Source organism: Bos grunniens, chromosome X (assembly GCF_055505025.1).
Source record: "Bos grunniens cultivar Pamir isolate PY7600 chromosome X, Bosgru_T2T1.0, whole genome shotgun sequence".
Lineage (NCBI taxonomy): Eukaryota > Metazoa > Chordata > Mammalia > Artiodactyla > Bovidae > Bos > Bos grunniens.
In genome coordinates, this window is record NC_141194.1 from 79,110,742 (window position 1) to 79,134,005 (window position 23,264).

At 36.2% G+C, this 23,264-nt stretch overlaps 1 protein-coding gene across 4 annotated transcripts in view; it reads right to left on the reverse strand.

The window, feature by feature from the left end:
• Window positions 1-3,574: 3,574 nt before the first annotated feature.
• Window positions 3,575-23,264, reverse strand: part of PLS3 (plastin 3) — a 97,003-nt gene continuing 77,313 nt past the window's right edge. For all 4 annotated transcript variants that reach the window (XM_086386834.1, XM_086386832.1, XM_086386831.1 and 1 more), the window contains 9 exons: window positions 21,858-22,000; window positions 14,247-14,342; window positions 10,422-10,617; window positions 8,814-8,892; window positions 7,969-8,083; window positions 7,655-7,788; window positions 6,674-6,797; window positions 6,326-6,450; window positions 3,575-4,824 (listed from right to left, as the gene is read on the reverse strand). In XM_086386834.1, coding sequence (XP_086242960.1) covers window positions 4,692-4,824; window positions 6,326-6,450; window positions 6,674-6,797; window positions 7,655-7,788; window positions 7,969-8,083; window positions 8,814-8,892; window positions 10,422-10,617; window positions 14,247-14,342; window positions 21,858-22,000 — 1,145 coding nt within the window. In that variant the 3' untranslated portion in view covers window positions 3,575-4,691. The remainder of the gene's footprint in view (window positions 4,825-6,325; window positions 6,451-6,673; window positions 6,798-7,654; window positions 7,789-7,968; window positions 8,084-8,813; window positions 8,893-10,421; window positions 10,618-14,246; window positions 14,343-21,857; window positions 22,001-23,264) is intronic.

The following is a 23,264-nucleotide window of genomic DNA, read 5'->3' on the forward strand; positions in this document are numbered from 1 at the left end:
TATCTACAACTTACTTTCAAATGGTTCAGCAAAAAAACATGCAGATACAAAACAACTATGTCAAAATGCTAACAACTGAGGAACGTAGGTAAAGAATATATACATGTTCACTGTAACACTCTTAACTTCATTTTAAGTTAAAAAAGTTCTGTTATTTGCCTGATTATGGTAATAGTGTATTTTAATCTTAACCTTCTGATATTATAGAAATATGTAATATAAAAAGTAAAAACCCCTTGGTATCACACTCCATCTCTCCAAGTATAACTACACAAATATATTTATGGAATTTCTAACACTTTTATCTATCTATCTATCTATGTATATATATACACTATCATTTATTTTTCTAAAATGGGATTAACACAGGGCATCTTTCCTTGTCATTATAGAGCCACAGCCATCTTTTATTTTTTAAACTTTTTATTGGAAAATAGTTGACTTACAATATTGTGTTAGTTTCTGCTGTACAGCAAAGTGTATCAGTTATACATATATCCACTCTTTTTTAGATTCTTTGCCCATACAAGTCAGTGCAGAGTATTGAGTAGAGCTCCCTGTGCTATACAGTAGGTTGTCGTTAGTTATCTATTTTATATATATAGCAGTGTGTAAATGTCAATTTTATATGTAGTAGTATATATATGTCAATCCCAATCTCCCAATTTATCCCCTCCTTTCCTTGCAGTAACCAAAAATTTGTTTTCTACATTCAAGACTCTACTTCTGGTTTGTAAATATTTGTACCCCGCCTTTTTTTCAGATTCCACATAAAGAACAGACTATTGGACTAAGTGGGAGAAGGCGAGGTTGGGATGATTTGAGAGAATAGCATTGAATGTATATTACCATAGGTAAAACAGATGACCAGTGCAAGTTCTCTGCATGAGCCACAGCCATCTTTTTAACAACTACATAAATATTGCATTGTGTAGATGGACCACGTTTATCTCACCAACCCTTTATTGTATTACAAGATGTATCATGGCACACTGCTGTACTGCTGGCTGCAGAGTTGAAGGATATGTTAGGTTTGGTTTCTCTGTAATTACAAATTGCCTTCAACAATCTATAAACTGATCACTCTTCCATCTGTGGTGTCAGAGGATGCCTGTATGCTCATACCTTCATCAGCATCAAATAATTTATCAATTACTTTTAAAAAAAATCAATAGCAGGCAGTTCATAAAACAGGCAGTTCAATAGAATGCCTATTCTATTCAATAGAATGACTATTACTCAGTGAAAGAAAACAATCTGAAAAGGTTATACTGTATGATTCTGATATTCTGGAAAAGGCAAAACTATAGAGATCGTAAAAAGATCAGTGGTTTCCAGGGGTTAGGGAATAGGGAGGGATGGCAAGGCAGAGAATAGAAGATTCTAGGGCAATGAAAATCCTATATATTATACTATAAAGGTAGATTCATGTCATTACACATTTTTCAAAATCCACAGAATATCCAAGATAAGCTATGAATTATAGGTGATTATGGATGTGTCTATGTAGGTTCATCAACTATAACAAATGTACCACTCTGGTAGGGGATGTTGTTAGTGAAGGAGGCTTACACATGTGTGTGGGCTGAAGGTATATGGAAAATCTTTGTACATTTTACTCAATTTCGCTGTGAACCTAAAATTGCTCTAAAAATAAAGTCTACTAAAAAAGGCAGCTCTTTGTTGGTTGAAACTACATAATCCTTGTTACTTTTTGAGAATCAGCATTCCCTTTTAATGTTCTTTGTTTAATTATAGGCTTTGAATTGGATATTGATCTCCTTTGCCCATTTTTCTAATGGAACTTTCTCTTTTATAGATTTGTTAGATTTCTTAATATATTAGTGATTTTAACCCTTTATTTGGAGGAAAAAAGAAATGGTGTGTTCAGGCCAACTGTTTCATGTGAACACTTAAGTAACCAAAGGTGCATTCCTACAGATGGTGGGCTCTGTACAGCGAACCACCCAAGAAACTAGCTCCTGTTTTGAATAAAGGACAAGATGGAATAAGTCTTTTTATTAATATCTTGCTTCAAAGCCACTTCAAGGTATTACTTACAGAGAATTTTTGTACCTGAAGGGAAACAAATGTAGATAAGCATAGGAAATACAAAGTAGGAGACAGGTCATAAGATACAACTGTCCTGTCTAATCAGTTACCCTGGTATATATTTGCAGAGACTGGTCTTTTAGCCTTATATTAAGAAAATCCATCATACAGGTACTATAGACTAAATGTTTCAGGCTCCTCCAAAATTCATATGTTGAAACATAATCTCCCAGTGTGATGGTATTAGGAGGTGGGACATTAAGTTATAAAGGTGAAGTCATGAGTGGGGTTGTGCCCTTATTAAAGAGACTCCAGAACTTCCTTGTCCCTATCACAATGTGAGGTTACAGCTAAAAGACAGCCATCTATGAACTAGGAAGTGTGCTTTCACTACACAGCAAACCTGCCAGTGCCTTGATCTTGGACTTCCAGACTGCCTAACTGTGAGAAATAAACTTGGTATTTATAAATCACCTAGTCTATAATACCATGTTACAGCAGCCTGAATGGACTAAGACAATGGGACCAAACTTTTTTTCTTAGTCATCTATATTCTGACTTTGCTTACTCATTTATTGCAAAAGCAGAATTGTCACATTTATCTTTCTTTTATGTCTCTGGGGTTCATATCATATTAATAAAGGTCTTTCTTATTCTTAGGCTATAAATAAAAAATATTTTATAGTTATCACCATGTAGTTCCTTAAAGGACTGCATTTCATATTACTCATTCACACAAAACGTTAAAATGGTACCATAAACAACAGTTTGTCAATTAGAGTTGATTTTGCCCCCACCTTGGAACATTTGGCTAGTTCTGAAGACATATTTGGTCTACACACTGGGGGTATGCTACTGAAATCTAGTGGATAGAGGCCAGGGACACAGCTAAATGCCCTGCAATAATGTACAGGACAGCTCCCTCCCACCTCCAACAAAGAATTATCCAGCCCAAAATGTTAGTAGTGATGAGGCTAAGAAAACCTGTCACAAACCAACCTGGTTGTTTGGATCCCCATTGTTTTGACCTGTATATCATAGAACAGGCTTCTTTGGTGGCTCAGCAGTAAAGAATCACCTGCAATTGCAGGAGATGCAGGTTCTATCCCTGTGTTGGAAAGATCCTGTGGAGAAGGGAATGACAACCCACTCCAGTATTCTTGCCTGGAGAATCCCGTGGTCAGAGGATCCTGGCAGGCTACAATCTGTAGGGTCGCAAAGAGTTGGATAAGACTGAAGTGACTTAGCACGCATGCAAACACATATCATGTCATTACTGAACACTGAAAAGATTGAGTAACATGGAAAAGAAAGAAAAAGGGAGAAACTGGATAAGGAAATTTTAGTAAGTTGGAGAAAACCATCTTACCTCATTCTGTCCATCCGTGTAATTCAGCTCCAAAAGCATAAATTTAACAAACATCATTTTATAAAATACACCAGAAAATGAGTTAGAATATTGGAGAAAAAAACCTGGCAAACATAGGCATACTACGAAGGGACAGAGGCATGAAGAGACTAATTATGTAAATGCTTTTATTTGAACTAATACATTGCTATCAGAGTACATAACTTTTCAGAGTTAGAGTAACATTATGATCTTAAAAACTATAGCAAACAGCTTGACAAAGCAAGAGTACATTAGAATACATTAAGTCCTACATACATGTTTATTTTTTAGTGACCACATCTCCTTATCTTAGGTGTAAAATTAGAAAATTTAATATAGACTTAGCATACTTGGCCTATCATATCCTTCCTAAATTCTGAGCCCACTCTCTCCTCAAAAGTGTCATATTCAACAGCATTTAAAATCTAAAGAGAGAATTTGATGGTACATGTTTTAAAACAAAGAAGTATATATTGAACCAAGTGTTTCAGGACAAAATATGTCAAGTGTTTACAGCTTTAGTGTGGGAGAGAAGATAGAAATTCAAGGTACATTTCCCTCTACCTATAATGTATGTTTTTTACTTACTTGAAGACCCCTTAAAAAAAGTAGCAAAATCAGCAGTCTTATTTAATGTAATCAAAATATTCTTAAATGTACAAAAAAGGATCATGTAGAAAGAATACTGTAAAAAGATACTGATTTTAAGAATAAAAGAATATGAAAAGCTTCTATTACATTCTGCACAGCCAGTTACTTCTGTCAATTTTCAGTACTAGAAAGACAAGCAAAGGATACTCATATACAAATACCCTCTGACCACAGTTCTTGAATAAGAACTAGCATACTGGATGGAAAGCAAATTATTGTCTAATACCAATAATATTCATATTCAGTCATCTAAGCAAGTCCCAAGAGGTGGACATTCTAAGAGAAAAACAGATACATAGAAATACGTACAGCAATGGGAAACGTCAAGGGCAGCGATCTAGGAGGAGCGAGTAAATGATTTGACTATGGGCACATTTCAGGTGGGCCTGACAAATCCACCTTGACTATGGGAAAGAGGAGTTGTTGTTACTAAAACTCTTTCACCTGAGGGCTCCCATGATTAACTTAGTCTTGTTAAAACTAAACAGTCCTTTCAATAACCAAAAGTTTCTTAAGCCATGAGCATTTCAGCCAGAAATTGCTGTACTGCTAATCATGCACCTGGGAGCAAGGTTGTTTTTTATTCAAATTGGTTATTTTACACTCTCTTCATACCCCTGCCCATCAAGCATGCAAACACAGTCATGACCATCTTGGGCTTTACTTCCACAAGGTCTTCTGGTAGAGCGTACACCCTGGCTCCAATTCTTCTAGCCATTGACACTGCGTACCTATTTTTTGGAGGAAACAAAAATTGAGGTTCAATTCCAGTTAGTCAAGGGCACAACATAAGGCATCTATTTCCTCTCATATACTCAATTGTCTGGGATACAAAACTTCTACAGCAAGAGTTCAAATCAGAATGACTTCATTTTTCATTGTTTTCTCTTTTGTGAGGTCACTCATAAGTGATACCAGATTTTTAAGCTCTACTATTTGGGGCTGATAATATTTATTCACTCCTTTTCTACAATGTAAAATGAGAACAATTTAGGAGAACTGATATGAAAAAACATTTTTCCAGAATATATGTGTGTGTATACATATATATATATATATACCCAGATGTTGAAAATATGTATATATACTCAGATGGTGATATTCTCATTGAGCATGTAATAAGATAAAGTTTAAAAATGAAATAAAATTAATTAGATCCCTCCCAAAAAAAAAAAGATAACATTGGCTATCACGAGATCTTAGAGACACAGTGGAAAACTGTGCTATATGCAAAATACAATTTCACAGATGCAGTGAATACTTCCAAATATTCAAGGGAAGAGACAGAGTCTATATGGTACATGCCAGAGTGGCTGAAGCAAGGAATGAAAAGGGTAGAGAAAGGAAAGGAGTTAAGAACTGACATGTCCAGCTGAGGAAATTTTCAGGAGCACCCCTCAATTAATATACAAGGCATTTCTAGGTGTTCTGTAACAGAAATGTTTAAATATGATCAAGTTTCTGGAAAAAGAAGTTTAAAGAGTTCTCTATAAATCTTTTCCATATTATGCTGCAAATATTTTTTTCAAGGAGGGAAGAGATGATTTGACATAGTATGTGATGCCAAAATGAAGTTTTGCAGTAATTCTTCTTAGCTATCTTGTGAAGCCCTGTTGGGAGCTGATTTTCAGTGTATACTAGGAAAGCTTTCATGAGTTGCCCATGAAACCAGATCACAGTCTAGGTCTTTGGAGAAGAAGGGAAGAGGCAGGTGGAAAAGACCTTCTCAATATTGTCAAAATGCAGGAAACTTTCAAGGCATGGTTTCAGCTGAGAGTTTAGCATCCTGCCCACTTAAGGGACCAAGATAATAAACTCAACATATGTAGTAAGGTGGGCTATGCACAGTAAGTTTTAAAAATATTTAAAAAGAGTGCGACAAAGAAAACCCTATCAAAGGCATGCTTATCCTTTGCCCCTTTTTCCCTTGTTTTAAGTTTGCAGCTAAGTTGCTTTAACACATACATTATTTCTATAACTTACAAACCAATGGCTGACTTAGCACCTACCTACTAGGTCAGGTGCAACAATTGTAGGCTCTTACGTATTTTACTCATTTCAAAATCTCTAAGGTAAGTATTATTGCTCCCATTTTATGGATGAGGAATCTGAGGCTAGAAGACGTTTCCCCCAGCTGACACCATTCTTAAATGGCAGAACCTGAATGATAATGCAGATCTGCCTGCCTACAATGCCTATGCCCTTATCAGGATATTAGGCAGCATTCCTTACTTGGCATTATTGTGCTTGTCATCTTCTGTCAGAGTGCCACTCTTAACAAGGTCATAGTTTATGCAGCCTGGCTGGATGGCGTCAATCAAATCCACAACTGCCAAACTGGAGCTGATTGTCTTATCCTAGAGTAAAAGGACAATACATTTAAGAATTTCCATGTGTAAAAATTAATGCATGATCACTTATATAAAGCTGTCAAAATCAAAGTCTAGTGAATTAAAAAAGAATCATGTCATTACCCCCACAACAATCTCACTCACAAAAAAAACCAAAGTCTAGCCTTCCAAACTATAGATACTTTCTATAGCAAACATAACATTTAATAGTAAAAAATGGAATTCTTACCTTAAAACTCTGGATGGAGGTTGATTTTCCAGCTTCATTCAATGTTCTGTTCACCCAGCTTACAATGATGTCATCATTAGCTTTCTGACCATCACCAAGATCTTCCAGGACATTGAGGGTATATCTAAATGAAGCAGCAGAAGAAACAGGTAACTAATGAGAAGCTACTGTATAGCATAGGGAACTCTACTCAATGCTCTGTGGTGATCTAAATCGGAAGAAAATCTGAAAAAGACGGGATATATTTAAACATATAGCTGATTCACTTTGTTGTATTGCAGAAACTAACACAACATTGGAAAGCAACTACATACCAATAAAAATTAATTTAAAAAAAACAGAACAGTTTCTGTTCTAGTTTATTAGAAAAAATACAAATATTAGAAAGATGCTTTCTCTTTCATTTATTTTCCTTAGGTTTGAGAGATTAAAGAAAAGATTTCATGAGAAGACATTCACATTATATGAAAAAAAATTTCAAGTAGTAGTGGCTTGCCGTTGAGCTTCTTTTTGCATTGGTGGCAGGACGATTTTCAGTGCTCTAATGAGTAAGTCCACCAGTCTACTGCAGGCTCACTTTGTACTAGGCCAACCAATGGTAACAACTTAAAGTAAGCTGTGCTTTGACTGGTACCCAGTTATAATGAATTGCTTTTTAGCATTACAGTTAAGAGATCTTCTTTCTCAAATATATACATGTTCATAATTTTTGCTGTTTTTATTCATGAACACTAAATCTGTCACAAACATTGTGTCAGGCATATTATGAAAAAAGGGAAATATTCACAGTTCTGCTGCCTCACTTTCAAGAAGGCATTTCCCATTGACCATCCAACATATATTCATTACTTAAGCTCACTTCATAGTCTAAACACAAAAATTTCAAAGGTAGTCATTGATACGTTTCCTTAGAAATAGTAAAGACTAGATCACAGACGTGTATGATAGTGAAGCTTAAGCAGTTAAAATTGTGTACCATACCTTCTCATCAGCTGCCAGACCAAAGCTAAAGTCAGGGTTTGATTTCCATCATTCAGGTCTTGCCCTCCAATGCCAACCAGAGAGAATTTGGCAGGATGCTTCCCTAACTCAACAGCATAGTTGCAGTTTTCTAGCTGCAAACAAACAAAAGAAAATGTTTAAAGATTTTCACTTGTTTAATCTGTATATGCAGGTGCGCACAAAGTAAGACATAGTTTCTGTCCTCAAGAAGCTCAGAGTCAAAGAGTTTCCCAAACACAAATTGAAAACAAAAACAGTCTGTAACAAATATGTGCAGCAACTTAATTAGCTACCTTTTTCATGTTGGCTCCAAGTTTCGGGTATGGAGGTTTATTCACCTTACTCCAGTCAACAGGAACTTTAATTCGTTCATATAGCTGTAAGATTACCAGGGCATCTTGGAGGTCACTGATGATTTAAAGAGAGTTTGATCAGTGTTTTCAGAGAGCAGGGCCTGTTTCCTTAAAAACAAGGACACTACACTGTCAAAAGACTCATGCATTTTATTAATCTGTGCTAAAAATAGAGCTAACACCATCCAATTCACTTAAAAGTAGTTATTGAGAGCTTATTGTTTGCAAAGAACTGTTCTATAAGCTGGGCTCATAGGAGAAAAATCCCAGTCCTTTAGAGTCAGAGAAAGAAAGAGAATAAACAAGTATATAGATAAATGGGTTAGGGGAATGTATTTAATTGCTATGAAAAACGAAAAGAACAAGATTAGGAGTTAGGGAGTGGTAGGTGGCGGCGGTTAGAATCTGAATCAGCGGCTTGAAGATAGCAAGGGAATAAGGTATTTGATGTGGAAAAGAACATTTCAGGCTGAGAGAACAGTGAGCACAAAGACCTCAAGGCATCATGGATGGTCTACTTAATGTACTCTCTGGTCTCCGTTTCAAAATATAAAGTCTCTGTTCCCTAGGGTGTTAGAAAGATACTTATACATTCTTTCACTTAATGACCATGTAAAGAAATAATATGGGCTTTTGTGTATTTGGGAAATGATAATGGAAGTCATCACATTTTTCAATAAAGTAATGACTACAAACTAACATTTAGAAAAGGTTTAGAGCTATAATTATTTATGCAGCATCCATTCGTGATGTTCAAAACTTTACAATAGCATTGGAAGGCTTACGCATAGAGATGGTTTACATGGGGATTAACACCAAGAGAGTTCATCCAGTTACGGAAGGTTCTTTCTTCACGAGTTTCTCCTATTAAAAATATTCACAGTGTTTATAAAATCATAAAACACCTTGCATATGTGCATATAACATCAACCCACAATTAGATTAGTTTATTTTTTTTTTCAGATCTAGAGGTTTTCTCAAATATGAATCTCCAAGCAGTCTCTCTGAATACATTCTCTCTTGTTTTTTAAATTGGATGACTTTATTTTAAAAGTAAAAATATAAGCTTATTATAATCAGCTAAGAGGTATATGAACTTTTTATAATCTCTTCTCCATCTCATCCTTCTCCAGTATCTCCCCAAATCCCCATACTTCTAAAATAACTGATATTATCAGTTTAGTTTTTATTAGAAAAATTTGCCATGGTCATACAAACCTCTATACTCACATTAACGTACATCTTCTCTCTACCCATTTAAAAATACTAAGTCACATATATGTACTTTTTTACATGTCTATATTAGAGCAACAAATTATTTGAAACTTCAAAAGCATAAAATTTAAAGATTTTATAGTAATCCTAGTATATATGCAATGAGCTGCTAATTGAGAGTTCAAAGTATTAGTTGCTAAGTTGTGTCCTGCTCTTTGCCACCCCATGGACTGTAGCCTGCCAGACTCCTCTGTCCATGGATTTCTCAGGCAAGAATACTGGAGTGGGTAGCCATTCCCTTCTCCAGGGGATCTTCCCAACCCAGGGATCGGACCCAGGTCTCCTGCACTGCAGGCAGATTCTTTACCATCTGATTTCATAATAATGCTAGTGGATATGCAATGAGCTACTAATTAAATTTGTTAATTTTTAAGTACTATACTTCATGCATATATAATCTGGAAAATGTATACTCTGCCTTTCCCAAATTACATGCATTATTATTTTTTGAGTAGGTTAAAGGTGAAAGGAACTGAGAGCAGTTTTAGTTAGTCTGACTATGGAAGAATGAAACACATACTGCAGATTTATATAGGTCAAATTTTATGCACATGGGCATTTTTTTGGAGGGAGGTTTAAAAATAAGTGACCTAAATATAAAATATTAAAATAAAACATTGGTTTACTAAGTGGCCTTATACTAAGTGATCCTAGGCTAGCTTACTTTAAAAGTTTCCAGACTTCCTTGGTGGTACAGTGGATAAAACTCCTCCTGCCAAAGCAGGGGACACAGGTTTGATCCCTGGTCTGGGAAGATCCCATATGCCGTGGGGCAATGAAGCCCAACTACTGAACCTACACTCCTCAACAAGAGAAGCCACCCCAATGAGAAAGCTGAGCACCACAACAAAGAGTAGCCCTTGGGTGCAGCAACTAGAGAAAGCCGGCATGCAGCAACAAAGACCCAGAGCAGCCAAAAATAAGTAAATTAAAATAAAAGTTCCCTTGTTATCATCCCTTTCTATCAGGTGTCACTTATTACTCAGCCCTTGGGACTACTTCTAGTAGACAGTTGCTAAATGGATAAGGAAACTTATTAAATCAAGATTATGAAATCATCGTGGCCCATGTATTTCCACTGTGTAGCCCCAAACATAATTTAAGAAACCTTTAGTTACCTTCTAATAGAGTCCAATCAATATCTTGGTTCTCTGGCTTAGTGAGTGCCGGGTATTTATTAAACAGGTTAGCCACAAAGGCTAAGTTCAGTTTAGGGTTCCCACTGACGACATCAGCTGGGGTAACAAACTGTCTGCAACCTAATTTGTCTGCTTGCTGAAGCATACTCTCAGCTCTCTTCAAATCATCTGTTTCCTATTGAAGTAAAATAAGAAGACTTCTTTAAAAAAAAAAAAAAAAGGCCATACTAAAAATATAGAAACTTTGCCCTACAATGATAGGCTGGATACACAATTCTATTTTCTCTTAGCCAACACATGGTACTTATATTACTGTTTTGAATGCAAAACAAAACAAAACAAAGTTGGCTGTGCTGGATATGCAGTACCTTGAGAATACCCTAGATGGCACCAGATCATGTATCTAAGGACAGAATAGATTTAACTCAATTGAGATTACTTCTCTCATGCCAAAATTCATTAAGAAAAAAGTGAAACCTGTTCAGATTTTAAATTTAAACCCTAAAGAGGGTGTAAGGCTGAAAAAGATGAAGGAATTATGAAGAAAAAATTTTTTTAAATAATAATCAAGGATACCAGGCTCCAATAATTTTGAGGTTTAAGTTGCATATTTCAAATTATCATCTTTCTCTTAAACTACTTTTTGTTTTTACTTTTCCATCCAGGAAGCAAAGTTGTCTATTTATGTGTAAAATACTTACTTTTAACTAATTCCTAGGACTCCTGACTTCGTTTTGTCTTCTCCCCCACCCCAACTTCTTTCCTTTTGGAAAGATGCATGCTGATTTCTTGACTAACATACAGTTTGGTGAGGATTATAAATTATAGATCTGATAACTTGAGACCAAATTAAAAATAGTTTCCCCAGTGCTCACCATTCCCACCTCCCAACAATAAAAGTCAAAAACCTGAAGCTGCAGGAGGAACAATTGCTTTTGGATTATTCGTTTCTAGTGACCTGCCCTCTCCAGACTTTATAGACATGGCCACCCCAGTATGCCCAAGGGTAAATGTAGCTCTTCTGGAAAACAGTTTCAGGTAAGAAGGGATTTTTATAATAAGAGGGAAATAAGAGATAAAGGAAATTTGAGAAACGTTACTTATAAACCAACATAGTTCGGATTCTATAATTTGAGTCTTAACTCTGTCTTTAATGGGTGATGCTATCTTTACTTTTTTCATCTCCAGTGAGGTGCCTCGATCATCTAGGTCTCCAGAAGAATGGGTATTTACTGTGTTACCCTTCACTGTTACCATTGCAGAGCAATCCGTAACCACCAGCAGATGGGCAATTGACTGGGATTCAGTCTTTGGGATTCTCCATGAGCCTAGTGAGTTCATCTCATAGAGCCTATTCTATTTCTTTTAATCTGTCACTTGTTACTTTAATGCTTCTGGTTTGTGCTTTTTACTATCTATTTTTAAATCCCGTATTTTTTTTAATCATCTTGGCATTCTTAAACAAAAAGCATTGATAATATTGGAGTAGAAGGAAACGTTGAAATAGCAACAATTTTTAAAAATTAAGATACAGAATAAAGAAACAAAAAATAATCAAATGAAAATATATATATGCCCAAAACAACGTCAGCCCATACCTCACATCATATTCAAAATTAACCTACAATACACACACACATGTAAATTTATGAACTCAAAACTATCAATATAAAACTAAATATAAAACCCCAACTATAAAACCTCTAAGAGAAGACATAAGAAGAAATGTTTGTGACCTTGTGTTAGGCTAAAATTTCTTAGATACAACATCAAAAGCATGATTTGTCAAAGAAAAAAAAATGACTAAATCTGACTTTGTCCAAATTAAACAATGTCTGTTCTTGGAAAAACACTGGGACTAAGTATCTGCAAATCATATATCCAATCAAGGACTTATATCCAAAATATATAAAACACTCAAAACTTGATAAGAAAGCAAACAATGCAATTAAAATGGGTAAAGTGTTTAAACAAAGATGTATAGACAACAAATAACTACATGAAAAGATATTCAACATCATTTGTCATTAAGGAAATGCAAATTAAAATCACAATGAGACACCTCTACCAGTGTTAAAATTCTTAATGTTTAAACTAACCACATTAAAGTGTCAGTGAGCATGTGGATGAACTGGAACCTTCATGTACTACTGGTAGCAATGTGCAAGGTACAACCATTTTGAAAAACAACTTGGCAGCTGCTTAGAAAAGTTAAATGCACATATACCATTACCCAGCCATTCCACTCCTAGGTATTTACCAAAGATAAATGAATGCCTAAACTCACACAAAGACTTGTATATGAATGTTCAGAGCTGCTGTATTTGTAATAGCCCCAAACTGGAAACAATCCAAATGTTCATCATGGTGAATGGGTAACAAATTATAGCATATCCATCCACTGGACTATTATTCAGCAATAAAAAGGAATGAATTTCTGAGTTATGTAACAACACAGATGAATCTCAAAATAATAACGCTGAAAGAAGCTTGATTAAAAAAAAGAGCACCTGTTATATGATTCCATAAAATTATCAAAAATTCAAACTAAATTGAAAGAAAGCAAATCAGTGGTTGCCTAGGATGGAGGAGTATGGGGACAGAGAGGGATCACAAAGGATCATGAGGAAACTGGATGTTATAATGGAGATATATATCCCTAAAGAAGGTATAAGACTGACAAAGATAAAGGACACTGAAAAACAAGGGAAAAGCATTATGAAAGACTCAACAGTAAAATGAGTGCATGGACAGAGCAGTAGGAAATTGCCCTGGCTAGAAGAGATGGAGCAAGATGGTGTAGCAGGCCTTCACATGCTCAGCAGAACATTTCAGACTAAACTCTTGAGTCAATGGGGAATCCTTAAAGGATTCTGAAGAGGATAGAGACAATGAAGGGAGTGCTTTAAGATCAACCAGGGAGAAGTGACTAGAGAAGAGGTGTATCATAATCAGAATCAGTACACTGGTGTTATCTACCTAGGCATAAGATCACCTGACTAGCCATCCCAGAGAGCTTCCTTCACACACAGGAGGGCCTCTCATTTGTGCCAAGAGTGACCTGAACTGAAGAATTTCACATTTAAAAACAGACAGAAATATAAGTACTACAAGTCAGTGACAAATTCAGTTCTGGTAAGGGCAGCATAAAAGGTTTAGCAAGTGTAATCCACTCAATCTGAAGTGGATATGAAATATGCTAGAAATGTGCATTTTTTAAAAATCAGTAGAATCCATTCCATATCTAATGAATATAAAGAACAACACGATCCTAGAAAGTTGAGACTCAATAGTCTAGGCCAACTTGTTACTTCATGTATGAACAAAGGAACTTGTCCAAGGTCATTGAGCAAATAAGTGATGTAACAAGGGAACATGGTCCGTGACAGTAATTCACCAAACTGGATTTCAGGGATCAGGAGTTTGTAAACACATTCACATTACTCTCAACATAAGAATATTACAGATGCATATATGAATATGTTTTCATTAAATCTATCATTATGATTATAATCCAAAAACTCAGAAAAGGTTAGCTTCTAGTGCTTATTTCCCTACATTTACTCTGAATATTTTATGCCATCCATAAAAACCAACACCACCATAACTACAGAACTCACTAATAAACTATTAACATAAATCAAAGCTGGTCTTTCTGTCTACAAATTATATCTACAGTAATAAAATTTAAGATAATACTTAAAACTGCCAACATCATAACATGCAATTATAAGCATTCTTGTTATTTATAAGAAATTGACAATTTTGTAAGCTTGTAGAATTCATAAGAACACCTATACTTACATTGAAACCTGACATGTTAATATCTATCCGTGGTTCACCTTCCTTTTGTCCTTTTGGTGCAATTTGATTGAGAAGATGAAAATAGGCTTTGGAATCCTAAAAATGAATTGCAAATATTAGTGAGATCACATTTACAAAGAATGAATGTATCCTATTGTCCCATGTGTGGAAGGATATTTGCATTGGATTTTGTAAGAATGTGACACAAATCTCTATCTTCTAATTTAACAGTTCCTTTTCCCAGAAAAGTCCACCTATCTGGCCTTGTGTCTGCCTTGAATATGGATTAACTGGATTTTGTCATGACTTTACAGTTTATTGATATCATCAATACAATAATGCTAGAAAACATATAACTAGTTCTGTACCTTCACTGAGTTACTGAAGTCAATAAGCTTGACAGATAAAACAAGCACGAGAAACAAGTAGGATAGCAGAAATCCAGGAAGCATAGGGAAAGAGAAAATAAACAGGTTATATCATGACAAAGCATAATATGTATATACCATAACCTATGGAGAAGAGATTAGTTGTGTTAACAATGCATTAAATTATAAATTGAAATGACAAAAAATTTGAAATGAGTTCTACTTGAGGTGGTGAAATAACAGTAAACCCTTAATCATCTGAATACATTTAACCAAATGAGCTTCTCTTTAAGCCCTTGACCTCTTTCAACACTTGAACATTTTTACTTGGAATCCCAATACCTAAAACAAAAACGGCATTGCTCATATGGGATGTGGGCTGGATGAATTCAGGCTGTGTGGATGCTACACAGAACAAAACCTGAAAACCACTGTATTACTGTAAACATTTAATGAGGGTCTTCAACACACATGTCAAGTACAATTCTGCCTCTCTGGAATACCAGAGGACAGGAATTGGAGTGGTTTTGTTATCATGCTGAGGCAGGACATACAAGGGCCCCAGACTGAACAGTTTATCCCCTGTGGACAGAAACTCCATAATATTAATAGCAGAAACTCCATAAAAGCTGGATGATGGAGCAGGCTGGGCCCTGCCCAGATAAGAGATAGAAGAGGTAGCATCATGGTGATTTTGGGTAGCCTCAGTCCACAGTGCCTTGAAGCAAGGCTTTGGTTTCCAGCCAGAAATTGAGGTGATACCCCCTCCGTTTTGACCTCCATTGAGCCTTTCTGTGCCTGTGTAGTTGGGAAGGTCTCCTTGACTTTAAGAATAAGGAATATATGGTCTTTTATCTCTTATCTGGGCAAGGCAGCTTTTATGGAGTTTCTGCTATTATAGAATTTCTGTCCACAGGGGAGAAACTCTTCAGCCTGGACCCATGTATCTCCTGTCTTAAGCTCAAAGTAAGTGATGTCAACCTACCCATAGGCCTCTTCACTAGAATCCATCTTGGCTAAGAGATACACATGCACACATGGGAGTATCCTGAGATAAACCAAATACGGACTCAGAACCAGACAAAGCAAGATGACTGGCCAAAGGAAACCCAGAAGAAATGCTCCATGAAAGTGATATAAACCACTATGAGGGTGCAACTGTCTCTCTGAGCCCACCCATGTGAGTCTATTCACATATACATTTTCCTGCTAATAAACACTTGTTTTACTCAATCTCTATGTGGAAATCCATTTCTACACAGCTGATGGGCCAGGGCCTTGGTCCCACTGGTCCCTGGTGGTCTACTGGCTAGGATTCAGTTCTCTCACTGCTGTAGCCCGACCTCAATCTCTAGCTGGGAACAGAATCCCTGCTTCAAGCTGCTATAGGCCAAGGCCACCTGAGATCAATGTTACATCTGAAGATCACCTTCCCAGCTTTGGAAGTTTTCTATTACTGGGCCTTGACAGTCCAAACAGATTGTAAAGGAATGTTTCTCATGGTAACTCCTATGGATTGTGTACATCCTAATCCCCCAGGGAAGTTGCTTAATATGGATATGGCCAGATGTAAGCTCTGACCCGCCAAGTACAGATCTCTGGGAGAGGCCTAGAAAGCTGTATCTTCAATGAGCCAACTATATACATTTGATACATTTGCCAGAAATTATTCTAAGAATGGGGAGAATCGGGTGAGAGTGAAAGCCAGTGCAGAGCAATTCATGGAATGCAAACCCAGATCTTACCATTAGTGGCACAGAGGTTATCTCTTAAGGAGTAGTGCATTACAGTTGTGAAAGTGCTTTCACTTACAACTACCTACTAAAGGTACAGAAAGAAGTTGTATGTGCCTTCTCCCTATGCACTTGAGAAAGACAGGTAAAGAGTAGACCCCAAAGAGTCTGTAATTTACTACCCTGAAAAGGAGCTTTAGGTGAAAATTTGAACTCAAACACAAATTAGAAGTTCCTTTTCACATTACCCAGCAATCCTCTGCTTTTTAAAAATATTAAAAGCAGAATATGTTTTTTAAAAAATATCAAAGGATAATTTTTAAAATATTCATTTAAAAATAAGATTCCCTTTCTAAAACAGCAGAATACACTTTTTTCTCAAGTGCACATGGAACACTCTCCAGGATAGATCACATCTTCAGTCACAATCATCAGGAAATTTAAGAAAATTGAAATTGTATCAAGCATTTTTTCTGAACTACAATGCTATGAGACTAGATATGAATTACAGGGGGAAAAAAAACTAAAAAACACAAACACATGGAGGCTAAATGACCTGCTTCTAAATAACCAACAGGTCACTGAGGCATCAAAAAGGAAATTAACAAATGACAATGAAAACATGACAACCCAAAACCTATGGGACACAACAAAAGAGGGAAGTTTATAGCAATACAAGCCTACCTCAAGAAATGAGAAAAACATCATAAACAACCAGACTTTACACATAAAGCAAATAGAAAAAGAAGAAAAAAACAAACAAAAAAAAAACAAATTAAAAAACCCAAAGTTAGGACAGAAATAGTAAAGAAATAAATGAAAAATACATGAAGGAAACAATAGCAAAGATCAATAAAACTAAAAACTGGTTCTTTGAGAAGATAAAATTGACAACCCACTAGCCAGACTCAACAAGAAAAAAAGGGAGAAGACTCAAATCAATAAAATTAGAAACAAAAAAGGAGAAGTTACTACAGAACACAGAAATACAAAGGACCATAGAAGACTACTGTGAGCAACCATATGCCAATAAAATGAACAACCTGGAAGAAATGGATAAGTTCTTAGAAAAGTACAAACTTCCAAAACTGAACCAGGAAGAATTAGAAATCATAAACGGACCAATCACAAACAACAACATTGAAACTGTGATTTAAAAATCTTTCAGCAAACAAAGGCCCAGGGCCAGATGGCTTCACAGGTGAATTCTACCAAAAGTTTAGAGAAGAGCTAACACCTATCATGCTCAAACTCCTCCAGAAAATTTCAGAGGAAAGAGAACTCCCAAACTCATTCTACATGGCCACCATCACCTTGAGAGCAAAAGCAAACAAAGATACCACCAAAAAAGAAAATTACAGGCTAATATCATCAATGAATATAGATGCAAATATCCTCAACAAAATTTTAGCAAACAGAATCCAACAACACATTAAAGGATCATACACCATAAACAAGTATGATTTATCCCAGGGATGCAAGGATTTTTCAACATATGCAAATCAATCAATGTGATTAACCATATCAATAAACTGAAAGATAAAAGTCATATAATCATATAAATAGATGCAGAGAAAGCTTTCGACAAAATACAACACCCATTCATGATAAAAACGCTCCAAAAAGTAGGCACAGAAGGAACCTACCTCAACATAATAAAGGCCATATATGACAAACCCACAGCAAACATTATTCTCAATAGTGAAAAACTAAAAGCATTTCTTCTAAGATTAGGAACAAGACAAGGGTGCCCACTCTTGCCACTATTATTCAATCTAGATTTGGAAGTCCTAGCCACGGCAATCAGAGAAGAAAGAAAAACAAATAAAAAGGAATCCAGATTGAAAAGAAGAATTAAAACTCTATTTGCAGACGACATGATAACATAGAAAACCCTAAAGATTCCACCAGAAAATTACTAGAATTAATCAATGAATATGGTATAGTTGTAGGATATAAAAGTAATACACAGAAATCCCTTGCATTCCTATATATTAGCAATGAAAAATCATAAAGAGACGTTAAGGAAACAATTCCATTTACCATTGCAGCAAAAAGAATAAAATACCTAGGAATAAACTTACCTAAAGGGACAAAAGACCCGTATGCAGAAAACTATAAGACACTGATGAAACAAATCAAAGATGACACAAACAGATGGAGAGATATACCATGTTCTTGGATTGGGAGAAATATTGTGAAAATGACTATACTACTCAAAGCAATCTACAGATTCAATGTAATCCCTATCAAACCATTAATGATATTTTTCACAGAAATAGAACCAAAAAAAGTTACAACTTCTATGGAAACAAAAAATACCCTGAAAAGCCAAAGCAATCTTGACAAAGAAAATTAGAGCTGAATGAATCAACATTCTTGACTTCAGACTATACTACAAATTTCCATTCATCAAGACAGTATGGTACTAGCACAAAAACAGAAATATAGACTGATAAAACAAGATAGAAAGTCCAGAGATAAACTTACACACACCTACAAGCACCTTATCTTTGACAAAAGAGGCAACGATATACAATGGAGAAAAGACAGCCTCTTCAATAGGTGGTGCTGGAAAAACAGGACAGCCACAAAAGAATGAAACTAGAACACTTTCTAACACCATAGACAAAAATAAACTCAAAATGGATTAAAGACTTAAATATCAGGTCAGAAACTGTAAAGCTTAGAGGAAAATATAGGTAGCATGCTCCTTGACATAAATCACAGCAAGATCCTCTGTGAACCACCTCCTAGAGTAATGGAAATAAAAACAAAAATAAACAAATGAGACCTAATTAAACTTAAAAGCTTTTGCACATCAAAGGAAACAATAAATAAGATTAAAAGATAACCCTCAGAAAGGGAGAAAATAATTGCAAATGAAACAACTGACAAAGGATTAATCTCCAGAATATATAAGTAGCTCATATAGCTCAATATTAGGAAAACAAACAGCCCAATCAAAAAATGGGCAAAAGACCTAAACAGACATTTCTCCAAAGAAGACATACAGATGGCCAAGAAACACATGAAAAGATGCTCAACATCATTAATCCTTAGAGAGATGCAAATCAAAACTACAATGAGCTATCACCTCATGCCATTCAGAATAGCCATCATCAAAAATTCTACAAACAATAAATGCTGGAAAGGATGTAGAGAAAAGCAAACCCTCCTATACTGTTGGTGGGAATGTAAACTGATACAGCCATTATGGAGAACTGTATGGAGACTGCTTAAAAAACCAGGAATAAATCTACCATATGACCCAGCAACTTCTCTACTGGGCATATACCCTGAGAAAATCATAACTGAAAAAGACCCATGTACCCCAATATTCACATGTGCTTAGTCACTCAGTCATGTCTGACTCTTGTGACCCCATAGAATATAGCCAGCCAGGCTCCTCTGTCCATAGGATTCTCCAGACAAGAATACTGGAGTGGGTTGCCATTTTCTTCTCCAGGGGATCTTCCCAACCCAGGGACTGAACCCAGGTCTCCTGCATTGAAGTCAGACTCTACCAACTGAGCTACATGGGAAGCTGAATATTCATAACAGCAATGTTTACAACAGCCAAGACATGGGAGCAACCTACATGTTCATCAACAGATGAATGGATAAAGAAGATGTGGTATATATACACCATGGAGTATTACTCAGCCATTAAAAAGGGATTTGAGTCAGTTCTAGTGATGTGGATGATCCTAGAGCCTGTTATACAGAGTGAAGTCAGTCAGAGAGAAACAAATATAGTAGATTAATACATATATATGAAATCCAGAAAAATGACACTGATGAACCTATTTACAGGGAAGGAATGGAGACAGAGATGTAGAGAATGGACTTGTGGACATAGTGGGGGAGGGAAAGAGTGGGACGAATGGAGAGAGTAGCATCTACATATATACACTGTCGAGTGTAAGATGGATAGCTGGTGAGAATTTGCAGTGTAGCACAGGGAGCCCAGTCTGGTGCTCTGTGATGATCTGGAGGGATGGGATGGGGAGAGGGGTAGGAGGCTAGAGAGGGAGGGGAATGTATGGCTGATTTGTGTTGTGGTATGGCAGAAACAAATACAACATTGTAAAATTTTTTTTAAATATATTTAAATTTTAAAAATAGGGGCAGGGCTGAGGTAGAAGATACAGACATACATAAGAGTATATAACCACCTCCAAGAACTGAATGGCTAAAGGAGGCAGCACATGACAGAAGAGTTACCAAATAAGAAAGGGGATGGGGAATCCTGAGGCCCTCTCTATTCTAGGCCTTTACTAACACAGGTACACTGAGGCCTGGGAAAGGCACTTAGAAACAGAAGTCATGACTGCCGATCTTTCGTACAGTATGTTGAACGGTAGGCAGAATAGAAAATGTTAGCACTGTAATACTTAAACCCCTTTCCACAAAATGAAAGCTAGAATTAGTGGTGGTGCTCTTACTTGGCTCAGTCTCTCTACTGAAATCTACCATCAGGGCCTAGAGGCAATGAGGCTGGGTGATAAACTCATAGGATTTTCCCTCCTTTAAGCTGGCCTGAAGTCTTCATGTTATTATGTGCCCCTGAAGTAAGGCTGTGTATTGTCACCCTGCTTATTTAACTTATACGCAGAGTACATCATGAGAAATGCTGGGCTGGAGGAAGCACAAGCTGGAATCAAGATTGTGGGGAGAAATATCAATAACCTCAGATATGCATATGACACTACACTTATGGCAGAAAGTGAAGAAGAACTAAAGAACCTCTTGATGAAAGTGAAAGAGGAGAGTGAAAAAGTTGGCTTAAAGCTCAACATTCAGAAAACGAAGATCATGGCATCTGGTCCCATCATTTCATGGCAAATAGATGGGGAAACTGGAAACAGTAGCTGACTTTATTTTTGGGGGCTCCAAAATCACTGCAGATGGTGAAATTTCATTGCAGCCATGAAATTAAAAGATGCTTACTCCTTGGAAGGAAAGTTATGACCAACCTAGATAGCAAATTCAAAAGCAGAGACATTACTTTGTCAACAAAGGTCCGTCTAGTCAAGGCTATGGTTTTTCCAGTGGTCATGTATGGATGTGAGAGTTGGACTATAAAGAAAGCTGAGTGCCAAAGAATTGATGCTTTTGAACTGTGGTGTTGGAGAAGACTCTTGAGAGTCCCTTGGACTGCAAGGAGATACAACCAGTCCATCCTAAAGGAAATCAGTCCTCAGTTATCTTTGGAAGGGCTGATGTTGAAGCTGAAACTCCAATACTTTGGCTACCTGATGTGAAAAACTGACTCAATTCAAAAGACCCTGATTCTGGGAAAGATTGAGGGCAGGAGGAGAAGGGGACAACAGAGGATGAGATGGTTGGATGGCATCACCGACTCAATGGACATGAGTTTGGGTAGACTCCGGGAGTTGGTGATGGACAGGGAGGCCTGGCATGCTGCAGTTCATGGGGTCGCAAAGAGTCAGACACAACTGAGCGACTAAACTGAACTGAACTGAAATATTTAACTAAACAGTTACCTTGATGTCAGCACTAAAATTGTTGATTTTCTGCCAGCCTGAGTTTTCCAAATGAAAGTTTGCCCATCTAAGCAGAAGCTCTTCTGGAGATAATTTCATAAGCTCCTCCAAAGTTTCACCATCTCGAAGTAAAGCAGCCAAGGCTATAAAGGTGAAAAAGAAAAACCCAACCAATATATTACATGGTAACAGTCATTACATGTTTATTGAGTCTTTTGACACTCCGTTAAGTAAGTAACAGAGGTACAAAAAGTACTGTGACCTAGTTCCTAGTTTTCAGGTACTCACAGTCTAATAATAAAGATAAAAGTATATAATTAGTTATAAGATGATACTGATAGAAACACTTAATTACGAGAATACACAACATTACATATTTTAACATCTTGATTATTCTTTATATTCCAAATGCCAAGTAAGTTCTAGCTTTTAAGTTGAACATTGTCACATTATGTCATATATTTACATAAATTGTTCTTAAATAATATTAAAATCAGAGGCTTAGGGGAGTATGTTTAAAACTTTGGAGCCTTTTGATTAAAAGAGTATTCAAACCCTATGGTATTTATATTTAAGCATAACTAACTCTTGAAGTGTTAAACCTGTTTTTTAAAATTAATTTATTTATTTTAATTGGAGGCTAATTACTTTACAATATTGTAGTGGTTTTTGCCATACCTGTTTTTAAAGAAAAAGAATTCAACTTTACATTTTCTATAGCACCTAACATGTAAAGGCTCTTCAACAATTTTTTATTGTTGAATTGAATGTGCAGAAGCAGCCAAGGGTTTTTGGGTAAATATCCCCAGAGGTAAGAGGTAGAAGCTTGAGCATCTGCACAGAGAACTATCTAAATTTAGGCACTGTTTCCATGGAGAAGTTGTATAGTCCTTATGCAATAATTACCTCCCATAAGATAAAAGGAGATTTATACTGAACAAGAAGACTAAAACTGCCTGACTTCCAAAGAGGTCTAAGTAATATCTCTAATAGGCAAGTTTCATCATTCATAGACTTCACTTCACACCATGTCACTCTGGCACTGAGGGATTTAAGTTAGGGCAGAGGTAACATTGTCACTTGTACAGAAACCTCCACATGTTCTCCATCTCCAAGTCAAAAGGCTGGAAAGGATTAAACAGCCTGACCTCTCTGCACCTGAGACCTTGTCAGAGATAAATCATTTGACTTATTATATGAGCCAATGTAGTTTAATTTTGTTGTCTTCCTTTCCTTGTTCACTGGACTTCAACTCTAACAAGATAAATACTTCTCTGAAGAGACCAGCAGATAGAAAATTTTTATTTGTTCAAATACAGGCCACTTTGAGTGGACTGAAAATTGTAAGTGTCATAAAGTCTTGGATGCAGAATAGGACTGTTGACAGGTATTGTGAGACCCAGAAAT